General features: G+C 43.6%; 1 protein-coding gene across 1 annotated transcript; it reads right to left on the bottom strand.

The window, feature by feature from the left end:
- Window positions 1–2,267: 2,267 nt before the first annotated feature.
- Window positions 2,268–4,928, bottom strand: igfbp1a (insulin-like growth factor binding protein 1a; the record flags this gene model as incomplete). Its single annotated transcript, XM_079158592.1, has 4 exons — window positions 2,268–3,344; window positions 3,589–3,717; window positions 4,041–4,210; window positions 4,358–4,928. 4 exons carry the CDS (start codon window positions 4,926–4,928, stop codon window positions 3,234–3,236), a joined length of 981 nt encoding a protein of 326 aa, XP_079014718.1. The 3' UTR covers window positions 2,268–3,233.
- Window positions 4,929–15,379: the final 10,451 nt, after the last annotated feature.

Raw genomic sequence — 15,379 nt, 5'->3', positions numbered from 1 at the left:
TAAACCGCGCTGTTAGTCCCCACTCCAGCACCCTTCCCAGCCTCTGGTCCTTTCTCCTGTCAGTGGTGCAACCTGGTGTAGGCTTGTTTGAACGGGACAAGCCCGTTGTGACCGGCCCGCCCTGCAGCAGGTGCCAGCTGCCCCTATGCTTCAAGCCCAAGCACAAGCACTTAAAGCACTTTAGCTGCGCCGCTACTCATCAATGCATGCAGTTAAAGACAATTGGACCTATCTGCATCTGCATACCTTTCCTTAGAGGTGATGTCAGATGAAACAGTGTGATACTGTAAGAAAACAATAATAACCCGGGGAGGAGGGGGAAACAAAGATCGGGAAAAAAACAACGAAGCTACACCAGGACTTCTGACACCAAACTTAGCGAACAGCCCCTCAGAAATTTTCCATTCAATGCAACTATTTTCTTTTTTGTTGTTGTTGTTTTTGTTTCTTTGAAAAAATGCTTGTATGATCATATGCCAACAAATCTCCACAAGGTGGACACAGCACCAAATATGCATTCACACAAGTGGTAGGGGGTCTGAGGGAGGAGGCGGGGTCCTCCCCGAGGAGCTTCCTGCCCGATGCTCTCCCACATCCTGTGTAAAGACTTGAAAAGTGGAGAGAGTGCCGACAAAGAATGCTTGCCCAGTAGCTTGGTAGCATGAAATCGGCTGTACACGTCCTTTAATAGAGAGCAGCAACCTACAACCAACCTGTTGGTGCTTTATCCCATCTATTCAAAGACTTGATGTACAGGGAGGAACATACATACAAATATGTTTAAGCTATTCCCTCCCTCATATTTGTAAGTGTGTCTTTTTATATATTATTATTATTATTATTATTATTATTATTATTATTATTATTATTTCCTGGCCAGCTATGTGTCTGACTAGACATCATGTACAGTACTTAAAAAATACAATTATTTATCTAAGAAAGAATAATAAGCTGATCCAAACTAGGTTTTCTTATGAACAATTCAGTGACTCGCCGATTGCACAGCAAAGTGTATTTGATTCAGTGTATTTTGGGGAATATAATCACTAATGAATGTTTTTTTCTTTTTTTTTTTTTATGAACCGTTTCCTTCTGTTGCTCAGCAGGGTCATTTGTAAGCTCCGTGCCCAACAGGCGAGTTTCAGCCTCGGGCAGAATCTGTGTCAGTCAGGCACTCAGGTCTCTGGTCATCTTAGTTCACTGCTTCTCAAGGCCGGTGAACCTCTCACCTCTCAATAAGTCACTTCTCTCCATGCACACCCAGCCATCCCGCCTCCGTCTGCAGAGCCAAGGTCACACTTCTGTAATGTCACTTTTTGTTTTCTATCATTCTTTTTTCCCTGCTGGTCATGCTAAGAATCTCTCTGTTCTCGGGTCATTTTTTGTTTTTTCGTTTCAAGTGTATCCTTCAAAGAGGATTTTCTTTTTTTTTTATTATTCAAACTTTTCATGATACTTAACTAGAAATCACACTCACGCTATTATTTTCTCTGAGAAATGAAATGATTTTGATTCAAAATATAATTTGTATTTAATGTCTTTTTTTTTTTTTAAATAAAAAGTGAACACATTTTAAGATGCTGTCCCTGATGTTTGTTTTCGTGTCATCCGAGACTTTTTTTTAAATATCACTGGGAAGAATGAGGCCTGTGTTGTCACCAATAGGACGGTCATCTCCGCTTCATTTCTGCAGGCGATCGGGGAAACAAATGTGCTCCTCTTGGAAGTCCTTGAATGCAATCGGGCTCCCCTCAGTCTTGGAATGTGTCAATAAGGATAAAGCAAAGGTTCAATTTGTAAAGAATAAAAATAAATCTGGTGGTGCCGGGCAGGCTGGCAGTGGGCACAAGAGGTTGAGGCGAATTCCTGTGCCCGACCAAGGCAAACAGAGAGCGGGTCAAAAGGCAGCGTGGAGCTGCATCTCCCCGCGAACTGTCTAAAGTTAGACAAGGACCTCCACTTTAGATTCCCGTGATAACACCGCACACTGCACACGGCGGATATAGAAAATGTGGTGCAGGGGTGCATCTACACACAGACTTTCATAATCATGTCCTGATGAGGCTGTTATGATTCTGATGTTTTGCCACCTATGGATGTTTGTGCACAAAGTAAACCTGTCTGAGGTGAAAGAGAGGCCAGGAGCGCATAGCTGAGGTTAATGTTTTTATTAAATATATCACCTTTTTTTTCTTCTTACATTACATCTCAATTACAAAAGTTTACATACACACGTGAGCAGTTTTTCACTTTGGAATAGACTCACACAAACAATAATTCTTTCTCCAACAGCAGCATGTAGATGAAGAGCGAAGGCGTCCCACGGCCCGGTTCGCCGCGGGACTCGCTCTTTGTGGTCATGTGTTCTCGGTCAGAGAGAACAGCAACATGTAAAATAAACTAGCAAGTCTTTTTTGACAGATACATCGACACAACTTACAGCAGACACATCAATATTGGAGGTAGGTTAATGTAGAAATACCCGTCTGAGAGGCGGCGCAGGGAGGCACTGCCTGTCATGCAAACTGCAACCCCATGGAACCATGGGAAATGTTTTCTAGTACTATTTAAGGATTCCTGACTGAGAGTTTTGCATTCACTGACAAGAGCTGATCATGTATCAAATCAACAAAACAAAAAAACATAACAATGGCAACAAGGTGAAAATGAATCATAAAAACAAGATTTAGAAATATTTCTAAATGACATTTGGTAACTCAGTGCTTCTGTTCTTGCTCGGTTCATCACAAACCAAACCTCCAGACAACTCCTTAAGGGTAGAGCAAGCTCAACTCATTAGTGGAGTTACTCAGGGCCAAGATACATATGTACACTTTATACACCCATACAAAATAATAATATAATAATAACAATAAGGCAAAATAAATGATATAAATACTCATAAAATAATTACAAATAACAAATAAAATGAAATAAAGTTGAAATAAATAAGGCTGAAGAGTAGAAATTTATGCATCAATATTAAAATCTTCTTTTCAGAAAAACAAAAATAGATATTTTTTTCTCTTTGGGACGGGTGTTTGAAGAGGAGGGAGGTTGGGGATCAGGGTATAGCTGGGACCCGAAGCCCCGCAATGACAGTGTACCTGAATTAAACACCACCATGGACAAGATCAATAAATAAACAGCTATCAAAAAAGGAAAAATCAGTGGCTTACTTCTTCTTTTTTTTTTTTTTTTGTGAGATCTGACTCAGCGCTTGGTCTCTTTAATTAAGGGCACTCGGCATCTGCAGCCAGGTCAGTCGAACCTAAAATCTTCTTGCCGTTCCAGGGGTTCACACACCAGCATCGACCCCTCTGTCCGTCCAGAGAGGACTCGCACTGCAGGAGAAAAAGAAACAGGAAATAATTTTATTCGGCTGCTTGAATTTTTCATTGTATATGTCATACACACGTGTATGGTAATGCAGCTCTACCTACATCGCACTAAACGAAACACACACTTAAAACACCCTGCCTGCAACACACACTCACACAACAAAAATCTTGGCTCACACACACACACACACATCTCATGCTGAGTGGAGTTATGAATCCAACACACACTTTAGCTGAAGATAAGTACCTGTTTGGGTTTGTAAAGCCCGTGTTTGTCACAGTTGGGGAGGTAGAATCTGGTTAATTTGTCCCCTAATTTCTGCTGGGATTTGGCAATCTTGTCCAAGGCTCTCTGCAGCTCAACGTGACAGGGCCCCTGTAGAGAGGACGCAGGGGAAAGAAGGGGTTAACTGGGCTCTGTAGCTGTGCGGTGCCAACACACATAATTAATAATGAACACCGCTTTATCATCAGCAAGCACGTGGGCTGGCATCAATATAAAACTTATAACAACAAGCGTCCCCCATTCTCTGTCTCCCCCATCATCTCCTTAAACGGCACGCGAGCTCCCCCTAGTGGTGCACGAGTCCCCTCCCCAAACCTCCCCAAAACTTTTAGTAACATATATACACAGGGGGATTTCATAGATTCCACACAATGATAGGCTACTGGTACAGCGTTTTTTTGAGGGGGTCTCACCTGTTCGACCAGTTTCCTGCGGATGGCGATGAGTTTGGCTTTCATGCTCTCCTGAGTGTCGGCAGCAGCCCTCGGGTCGAAAGGCTTACTGTGGCCGGGTAGGTAGAGGCTGGAGCCGGGGTCCGACGCGATGGCTGCGTTCTCCATCTCGGCCTCTAGCTCTCCCTGATCTTGAGAGAGACATTTAATGAATGTAAAGCGGGGCTGACTGGAAGTAACTGTAATTATACTCGCCAGGTGTTTTGTGTGTGTGTGTGGGGGGGGTTGCAAGAATGAGGATTTGCTGGATGTATAAATGTGGAGCTTTATAGGCCTACCTTGTGTCTGGGGCTCGGGGGTCGGCTCGGGCTCAGTGCTCTCCGTGCACACGGCCTGTCCCCGGGTGAGGGAGTGCAGCGGCCGGGGGTCGCCGGGTCTCGGGGTGCACCTCAGTCCGGAGCCGCACGGCGACGTGTAGATCCCGCACAGCTCCTCAGCCTTCAGGGCGCAGGCGAGGCAGCATCCACAGCCGGGTTCCCGCAAAACCTCGGCGCATTCGGGCGCCACTTCCGGACACAGGCTCAGTTTCTCCGGAGAACACGGGGCGCATCGGATCGGCTCTGGCCCCACCACCGGGGACCCCAGCGTCCCTGTGGACAGCACGGAGCACAGCGCTGCCACCGCGACGTGCCTCAAAGATAATCCACCCATGGGCAACATAGTGAGCTGGAAACTAAATATAGAATATAAAATGTAGAGCAAGGCAGAGAGGATAATCAAAGGTAGAAGCCGGATTCCCAAACGGTTCTTGCTCAGTTGTGCCTTTCGTTTGATTTTGGGGAAAATGTCTAACTGTGCGTTGCGCGCAGCCGTATTTATAGCCGGGTCCTCTGTGAGTGTTTGACGCATCGGCGTTATGAATGATTTCTGGAAAGAAGGTGTGATGATACGACGGGCTCCGATTGGCCAGCCAATGTCCGGTCAGGCAGCTCATTTGAATACAACAATCACGTCAATATGTATTTTGGAACAGGCAGTGTTTGCACGTATCGCTGGTGAGTGACGACACAGTGTTTGATGTTGCAATCAAGGACCCCCCCCCCTTTTTTTTCTCACGCTGGTGCTACACTTAACTACTTTACCCCACGCTGCCACTCTCTCCAGTAGCCTATCCACAGAGGCAGCGCGTTTCTTTCTCATTGTTTGTTTTAGTTGAAATGAAAAGATTCCAACATGACGTCACTCAGTAGCTGATTTTAATCGATTTCAAAGGTGAAACAGTTCCGTGTTTTCTGCTCTGACACGAACGAGCTCCTCTCGCGAGGAACAACGCTGCCTATTCATAACGGTTTCTTTATTAATTGTCCTTCCCGGACTTCTTACACAACTTGGAAGTAAACTAGTAATGAGCGCACATTACGCACGCCCACGCTGCGCGCGGAGAGCTTAGGCCCCGCCAAGAGCGAACCAACGGCTCCAATTTGACATGGGAAAGCATCCGTGCATTGCAGAGGGACAATAAAACCGACTTTTTAGGAATAGCTGCGCAAATGAGGCTCTCGGTTTACGCCACTGAGTCAGGGGGCTTGGGGACTCTGGCATGTGATCCCTCTGTCCCTTTGCGCGCGCACTGAAGCCGGCTTCTGGGCTCAGTCCAGGAGATGTACCGTTGTAATTACCCGTTTCCTGGGATGATTATAAGCCAAAGCTTTGAATGGGGGCTGCGCAGACATGTCCACAGACACGTCCCGCTGCCTCGTCACTCTCTAGGGGGCTTTGATGGTCCCACACTTGGAACAACACGCGCGTTTTCACGGCTTGCTACAAGGCATTTGGTGTCCTGTCACCGCTGAACCCAGACGGGCATGTTGTAGTGTTCCCTTCATTTGAAAAAGGACTCAGAGCAAATCCCTCCTTTAATCCGCCCTCTCTTCATTACGCTGGGTATCAATTTTCCCATTTTACCTCGACTTTTTTTCTGATGCAATCGGCGATCGGCTCCATGCAATTGCGTTATAGTATTGCATCATCTGTCAACTGGCGTTAACAGTCACTCTCACGTGACGCTCAGATTTGTATTCCCCAAAGCCCCGGGCTAAATAATGCTTATAGTGTCATGTGATGTGGCGTGATAGCGTTTTCTACTCCCCCACCCCATGTACATGCTGATATCTGCATTAAGGTGTATTCAATCTGATTATAGCCGATTACAAACCGTGCTGAAGAATAATTACGTACAGGTACTTAGTTTAACTTGGGTATTCCCATTTTCTGCCACTTTGCAATTCTATTTCACTACTATTCAGGGGGGGTTATATTGCACTTCACATGTATATGCCAGCACCAGTTACACTAGTTACTTTATAGATTCCTGATTTCCACAAAATATCTAATCAGTTGATAAAACATGTATGAAATAGAAATACTCAACTTAAGTAAAAGTACCTTACAATTGCCCACAAGTGCAGTACTTGAATGAATGTACTGTTGTAGCCGTACGACAGGAACTAATAAAACATATATATATATATGTTACCGGTAACACATTTGTACTTTAACTTCAATATTAATCATTTTGAACACAGGGCTGGTAATAGAGTATTTTAACATTATGGTGTTACTGCTTTTACTTAAGTAAAGAATATGTTCACTAGGTCCAGTACAGGTTACTAAAAGCAGTCATAACATGCTTACAGTGTTTTTTCTTTGTTGTTTTTTTACCAAATCAACTACAGATCAGTCACAAACATTTCTGGTGTAAAAGTAAAAAAAGGTTTGCAGGAAACATAACTAACTTTTGGTTCGTAGGTTTGTCTCCAGAAATATTGTATGCATCATTTCCCCCAAACATGTAGAATAAAGTTGTGTGGGTTCAAACACAGTTTGGCTTCACAGCAAGCAGAGTTTGTAAAGACTGGCCTGAGGGACACTGAGGTTAAAGGGATTTGTTGTGTCCATTCTTTCAATAACTCATGTGATGTGTGCACATGTGCGACTAAATACAGCATGTCCTACAGGATGTTCCAATGTTTGTTTTTTCTCACTCTCACTGAACAGGAAGTCTTTTAATGCATAACTCAATGTCCCCATTTTCATCATGACAACTGCGGGAGGAAGAGGTACTTCTGTTTCACAGACAGTATTTAGATACTTGAGTAAAAGTAGCACTACATCAGTGTTAAAATACTCCATTACAGGTGAAGGTCGGCCAAAGACTGCATTCAAAATATTCCTTAACTGAAAGTATGGAAGTATTATCAGAAAAATTAGAAGATTTCAAAGTAAAAGTACTCATAATGCAGCAAAATAGAGCCACTGTAAGTGTTATAATATCTCATATGACGTTATTATATCATATATCTGATGCATCAATGTGAATAGCTTTGTTGTGCGATTTGGCATTTTAACCGTTGTATCCTAAATATTGTTCGTAAAATATTAATCAGTGAACAACTACAGCTGTCAGATAAATGTAGTTGAGTAAACAGCATATTATTTTTCCTCAGGAATATTTTGAAGTATAGCCATGAAAATACTCAATTAAAGTACCTTTAAGTCCTATTTAGTACTTGAGTAAATGTAGTAGGTTAATTACTTTGCACCATTACGCTCTGTAGTCTGCATACTTTCACTTTTACGTTGTAGTTAAATGTATATTGTTGTTAATACAGTACTTACTCACAAGTAAAACATTGAATGACCTAAAGAATCACCGCCACGAATCCAAGATACTTGTTTCACCACTGCTTATTCCATTAACGTGTTAAAAGTTTAAGTTTTACAACTTTCAAACATTTCCTGATGTGCATGCAGTATATCTGTTTCAGTCTGTCCTCAGTTGAATTGTGAAAATGGACTCCTAGGAGCTGTAACGTGGATTGGGCAATACTTTTCTTTGTCGTTTCACGCAGATGTTCAACTGTACTTAACATAGATTTATCTCCTTAACCCTCCTTGTAAGGCCTCCACTCCCGTGTGAAGCCTGTCTGCAATATATTATGATATGACCTCATATGGCTGACTGGCTGCTGCTGTAAAGCACAACATGGGATCGTCTGGGAATTAGCAGGTTGATGTAAAGAAGGAGAGGCATGAGGGATTAAACATGTGAAGTATTCTCATGGAACCGCAACATGTGGTTTCTTTTGAGCTGTCAGATGAGAGAGGCAGAGTGGTCAAACAGAACACAGTTATCTCAGGTCAGGAACAGACCTACTTTTTTCAAAAACACATGTACACAGCTGGATCAAGACCCCGGCACAAAAAGCAAAGCCCTTGACTGGCTGCTGCAGGGTTTGTGGGAGAGCGATGATGAGGGGGAAAGGGGGCGGGGGGAGTTCCCATCTCTTTCAGATGTCACATGATGGAGATCAAACAGCGCTTGGCATTGAACGTCCCAAGACTGGAATGTTTACCTTTGACAAGAGCACCGGGAAAAACAGTCTTGTTGTCTCAGGAGCTGCTCACACCCACACAAATCACCCACCCACACACACACACACACACACACACAACAACACCCTTCAGGTTCCATCTAAACCTTGCCCTTTAGAGGGCGTCAAAAGGGGGATAACTTTGACAGATGAGCTCAGAAAAACAGATTACTTTGAAGTCACACCCACAGAAAGAATGCATACCTGTGTGAATACCAGAGGCCGAGACCCAGAGGCTCTCTGGGGTTAGCGTATATACGTATGTACTTCCGTCACTCGGAAGGAGTGGTTCAACTTCTAGTATTACACCTTACTCGACGCCCTCACGTGTAATAGAGAGGTTATCAAACGCGTCTCACAGCCGGGACAGAGGCAACAGAGGGACGAGGATATAAACGCCGACAATCAGACAAGACAGGAACACTTATGTTATTGACTAAAGCAAACAAACGGAAGCTTACAGTCAGGTACAGGTAGATGTACAGGTACAGGTTCCAGGGTCAAGATTTCAGGCACAGCTACAGGTTCAGGTTCCGGTACAGGCACCGGCACAGGTACAGGTACAGGCACAGGTTCAGGTACAGAACCTGCATGAAACAACAATAATAATCTGACTGAGGAAAATGGGCTGGCATGCACTGTACTGACTAATGAGGGAAATGGTGAACAGGTGAGCAGGGGAAAGATCAGGTTATGGGAATGGCAGGACAGGAGGTGAATGCAGGGCAGCAGAGAGTGGCTGGATGTGGGAGACAGATGACTGTGGCAGGTGGAAAAGTGTGTCGTCTCTGGTCCCGGGACACGTCCGCGGCGTGGTCTGGTTAACCAGTGTCCTCTCCCAGGGCTGAGACTCAGCAGCCAGGAATGTGATGTGAGTGGGCACAGTGACGCTAATCCGCGGCAAAGTTGTTCTTTTTCTTCTCCTCTCCTTCTCACAAGATTTCCTCAATCGGATAATCCATCTCCTATTAAACAGGCAGCACAGATCATAGGACGAGGTCTGGGAGAAAAACACTGAAACAGAGCGGGGGTCCGTCATGGCCGAGGAGTCTCGGGACACTCTGCACTGCTTTAATATAGCGAATGGGGATATGGATTTAATGCTGCACCGCAGCGTCTTGGCGTGCTCTATGATGGTTCACATGTGTGTTTGTGTGTGTGTTTCGGTGGGTTTTTCGAATAAGTGTATATGTTTGTGAGCTTGTGATTGTACACTTGTGTGTGTGGGAAACCCAGGAAATCCAGGCTCCCATGCGCCAGCATCCATTGTGTGGAGTTTCCTCCTCTCTCTCTCTCTGAGTGTGTGTGTGTGTTTAGCTGCAGTGCTTCCCTCTCTCGTTGTGGCTCTAATGAGAGGTAGAAGGAAGTCCGAGCCAGAGGATTGCACTTGGCAAAGTTAACTGGAAACAATCTCATGAATGGGTCAGGGGAGCTGTGTTGGTAGGATTTACCATTATTGTGTCCCCATGCAGGAGAATGGAGTTTCCCATCCAAACTCACTGTTGCTCTACTCCCTCCCTCCTCCTTCTCCCCTTTCCGTCCATCAACTGTGGGTCTGAAGATCCTTTCTTCATTTACAATAGAGCAGTCTGTCCAGCACATCCGCACCAAAGGATGCTGTGCAGTAAATAAAGGCTGGAAGATCATATACAGTCAGGGAGTGTTACAGTCGCCACCCTGTAATGTTGCCTGGATTGACTCCCCTTCACTTTCAACTTCATTGTGCCCCAGAGGTCCAGATAATTGTGCAGCATGAAACACATGCAGGAGGAATGCATTTTTTCGACTGAAGAGCACATTTTGTTCAGAGATTATAACAAGCCCTTAATGTGATTCAGATGAACTTTTTGAGGCCCACCAAAGTAGAAAAGAAATGTTCTATGTCAGTTCACTCACATGACGAAAAATACTTATTTTCCCTCACATCTGATGGTTTGTGTTTAGTTTTGGTGTGTGCTCAAAATGTGAGACTTCTGATGCCTTCCTAAATATTTAGTTTTATGTTAAATCTCTTCTGCAAGCGAGACCCGGGCCAAGGCAGCATCATAAAAAGCTGGAGACAAAATAATACAAAACCAAATACGGCAACAGATAAAACAACAATAAAACTGTTTTATTATTAGGAATAGAAAGGAGTCATTTGTCGTAGAATTTAGTCTTTAAGGTCCGGACAGAGGTGGTTTGTTTGGAATACAAAGCCCAATGTTGAGGCAATTGTTCATTTGTTAATGTTTAACACACTGTCATAAACAGAGTTCAACATCCGGGTACATCATGCTAATTCATACACGTAATAATGCACAATAAATCACCGCAAATCATTCTTAGCTTTAGAAGACAAACAGCACTTGTATCTAAAAAGTCTCAGTTTTCTTCACAAGATTTTCAACGCCTTGTATAAAAGAAATTCCATAATTACACATTCTCTATAGGAGATTTAGAGCAAATCTATGATTGAGGGATTGCTTTCGAACGGCTGTCCACATGGCAATGGCTGAGCCGGCGGCTAGCAGGTAAAAGAACGGCGACAGTGCTGATGGAGCGAACAGTGTTTACTTGAGGGGGAACCTGAGGGTTACGCGATGACGGCGTTGGTTGTGACAGCGTTATCAGCTGTACTCAGTACAGAGCTGCGGCAATTAGTTGTATCGTTACGAAGCAAATAGTTGTTTGCTTCTATATTAATGCTCTGAATAGAACCTTTAAGCCAAATACCAAGTAATCATAAGAGATACAAGCTTAAATTGTCTTCCCGTGAATTGTGAGAATATCCACAATGTCTGTAGGCTTCCTCCTTGCGTTAGAAAATCACATCAGCTTTGTTTTGTCTGCATTCAACACAAGCTGGGAGCTGAGACTGTAAAATATTAAAAGGCATACTGCAGTATATAAAGTGTATCCAAGAGTGAATTAGGATTATTTTGTTTGGGCTCCTCAGAGCGTTGACAAAAATGTTTGCAAAAATGAACTGGCATGTCATTATTTCAATTCTTTGAGTACCACAAATTCCACTTGCCTCCGTTGTATTGGGATGGAGGCAGACGAGTCAAAACCTGGAAAAATAAACCCCAAAAGCATCTGCGTGGCGAGATGCCTGCAGGGCTAAGTGGAGAAATATGTATTTATGTAATTGTAGCGATGGGACATCGCATATCTGTCTCCAGATGTCAGTCGGTAGGTCAAAGTTGTGTTCCCCTGATCTGTTTTTCACAGGATTCAGTTTATGTCAGGTCATCCTGATCCGCTCTGTTTCGGGAGGTTATTATGACATTTGTTCCGCGTGTTTTACGGTGTTTTCTCTCAGCACGTCACATTCCATCTGCGTGTACCTTCAGAAGAGACCAAACATGCAGGAGCTGTAGCAGGAGGTTAGTAAGGGTCACTGCTGTTCTTACACAACATGGAGTTCATTGACCCTGTGTGTATCTGTGCTGATGTGCTTATAGGGAAAACATAATGAACAAGACGGAGAAAAACACTCTTGCACTGGGGAAATCCTTGATGAGGAGCATTCTAGATGGGAGGATGTTTTTTTTATCAACTAATCAGAGGGGAGCAGTTTGTGTTTTGGGCATTTGTCGGAGACCTCTAGGAGACGTTTTGTTTCTCAGTTTTTGCAGAAAACTCTGTTGTGACACAAAAGTTCTTGGAAGAACATTTCCAGTTCTGTTCACTGAAAGCATTTGGGCGCTTAATCCTTGCATATGGATTTGATCAAATCTAGAAAGCAATCCTTCAGGATGAATCATGTGCGTTAACCCTTAAACTGTGCTCTGCGCCTGGCAGTGTGACGGCTGTGGGAGACTTAACGACCCAAACCTTTCCACCGTTCTAAAGCTTGTTTGTTTTGAAAATGGCACCAAAAAGCTAATCGTACTTTTGAGTGGCAGAATTGTCTTCTCCTCCTCTTTCCTATCATTGTCAATCACCTGGCGACCCATCAGATTTACCTTGCGACCCATTCCGGGGTCCTGCCCTCCAGTTTGGGAACCACTGATCCAGGGCATCAGGGCATCTTTATTTTCACGGCCAGAAGGTACTGTTTGTTCCGAGGTGAACGCTGCAGACGTAACACATGTTTGATGTTGAGCTGAAAGTTCAACACTGGTTTGGCCTCACTCACACACTCACTTAAACACGGACACGAACAGAGATATACAAACACGCATGCAGCTGAAAAGCACCAACAAAGTTGTAATACACACACACTTTGAGCAGCGGGCTTGTGTGTTTTCCTCCCACGCTCCCAGGGTCCAACTTCCAGTAGGGATTTACAGTAAAGGATGTTATGACACACAGGGTCATTGGGTAAGCAGTGTGAGTCAAAAATCGTCCCCATAGTCTGCGTCACTGCTCCGATTTCCACTCGGCAGCACCTGATTCCAGCTGCTGATACCGCAGCTGTAAACCAGGCCAGGAAAAGGTCGGTTTCCACTCACTTCTATCAGAGTGTGTCATTGGCACTGCTGAGCCAGGCATGTCTGTTCGTATTTGTGTGTGTGTGCGTGTGTGTTAACCACCTGCTGGCTGTAAATGTCTCAGTTATCAACATAAAACAGAGTATTGACGTCCTCTGAAGTGATTTCACGCATTCCAGCGTGAATCACGAAGCCATTAGAGGAAGGTGGAGGCCGGTTCATCCGGTTCATCATTTACTCGTTGAAAAACACGACCCCGATGGTTTTGCGTCAGGGCACGATCTTGTTGTGTTGCCATGACAATCTGTCACTCATTATGCACTGCATGCCACAGCCCTCCCAGCTGCTTCACTCTACACACACACACACACACACGCCAGCAGCAGCAAACACACACACACACACACATTTTCACATTGCTGATGAGTGTTTGGAAGTCGGTTCTTCCTGCGACAGGACTTGAAACATCCCTTCGCACTCAGCCCGACACACAAACAGACACAATGATAAGGCCCCACGTTTGTTTTGCTTTCTTTTTCCTTCTAAAAACACCCCGTTAGATTGTTAGATTCCTCTGTTGTGTATGTGTGTGTGTGTGTGTGTGCGTGTGTGTGTGTGTGTGTGTGTGTGTGTGTGTGGGGCATATACAGAAACATAACCCACACAGAGGTCCGGACACCTTTCTCACACTCAAGAATGTCCTTGAGGAGGACAAAGAATTGCAGAACTGACCTATCTCCCAACAGACAGCGATGCCTTGCACGTGAGGTTTAAGGGCTGCAAGTGTTGGCGTGCTTTGTGGTTGAGTTTCTGAGCAACGTATGCACTGTTTTGTCCACAACTCTTGATGCTTTGCTCAGGTTAATAACCCGCAATGTGGAGGTGTTGTAAAACAGCGATGGCAGTGGAACTCCACATGGTAAAACAATGAAACATGAATACAATTCTGATGGAGTCTGTTTTGCTGATAAGCAGGGTCCAAACAGGAGGAATTCTAAACTGTTGTTTTACAGATGTCAGCTCTTCATATTAGGAGACTCAGCTGCATTGATTTCATATACGATAGTGTACAGAAGGACTTGTCATAAAGCCTACCATGTTATAGTTGAAATGGTTTCACAAAGTGCTGTCCCACTCACACACTCAGACAGTAGCAGTGATGTGACAGGTGACGTCAATTAACTGGGGCAGTCCAGAGCAGGAAATCCACAGGTGTGATTAATTACATGAATGATTGCCCCAATGAGCCAGTGAGCCAACTGCAGCCATGATTAATATTATTGATTGCACCTTGACTTACTTTAATGGAAATATCCTTCAGTGCTGAAGTGGTGAGTTTTAAACTCTAGACTCTTTACAAACTTGTGTTGTTTGGTCAGGCTTTGTTTAAACTTTTTAAAACCTTAATTTCAAGTGTAGTAGAAACATGAAAATGACACTATATATGCGAAATCTGTGAGAAATGTGCGTATCAGGCAAGCAAATGTCAGTTGCTTGTTCCAGCTGCTAGCTGCTCTGTTTTATTACACATCTTAGACTGTTGGCTGGATAAACTTGATGGGATTACTTTCACTTCCTCTGGGTTTTATTATGTTATTATTGTTATTTATTTTACACATTTTGTCATATTTTGTAGACTTTTGCAGCTGTAAATTTGCATTTCTGCATGAATAGTTTTTTCAATGTTGCGTGTCACTTTTAACTTCCACTTTGTATTGAAGCAAACATGAATGTTTTTCTCTTTTCTTTCTGTATAATGTAATGTAGTAGTTACATAGTAGTACTATATACATAAAGGGTATTAGTGTTATTATGAAATTATGAATTGAAGATTTATTGATAATAAAAAAACGAACCTTACTTACAGCCTTCACATGTACTCTATTAAAGGAGGCTACATGTGTTAGTTTTGAATTTAACAACAACTCAACATTCTTTCCATAGTGAACTAATCGAGCCCTGAATATCAGAAATGGGAGGTTGTCACAGTAGTGGTCTTTGTTATCTGCACATATCGTACAGTATCTGCTCTCTATACACACACACACGCACACACGCACACACGCACACACACACACACACACACTCAGCTGTCATGTTTTTCTGGTAGCAGACATGTCCATAACACCAGCATGAGGCTCCTTCTGAAAAACAGGCTGACATTGACCCCGATGTTGCTTCAAACATCTTACATCAGCTACTCTGTTTTTCAACTGTTGCGCAATGTTTGAACTGAGTTTGATGGCCTCTCCATATGCACTGTACATGTGTGTGTGTGAGTGTGTGTGTCTTGGTGAAAAAGAGCACAGGAAGAGCGCTTTTTACTCCAGGAGACACGTCCCCGCTGGCTTTATTTTCATAATCATGATACGTCCATATCATTGCAGTGCAAACACTTAGTATAAAATATCGTCTTTAACAAAATTTACAATCACATAAAACATCTCAATAAATACATCTTCAACAAAAGAACTTGACAAATATCGGATCATTCATAATATATCTCTGA

Source organism: Pholis gunnellus (genome assembly GCF_910591455.1).
Source record: "Pholis gunnellus genome assembly, chromosome: 4".
Classification (NCBI taxonomy): Eukaryota; Metazoa; Chordata; class Actinopteri; order Perciformes; family Pholidae; genus Pholis; species Pholis gunnellus.
The sequence above is the reverse complement of the archived record's forward strand: the minus strand, read 5'-3'. Positions and strand labels throughout refer to the sequence as shown.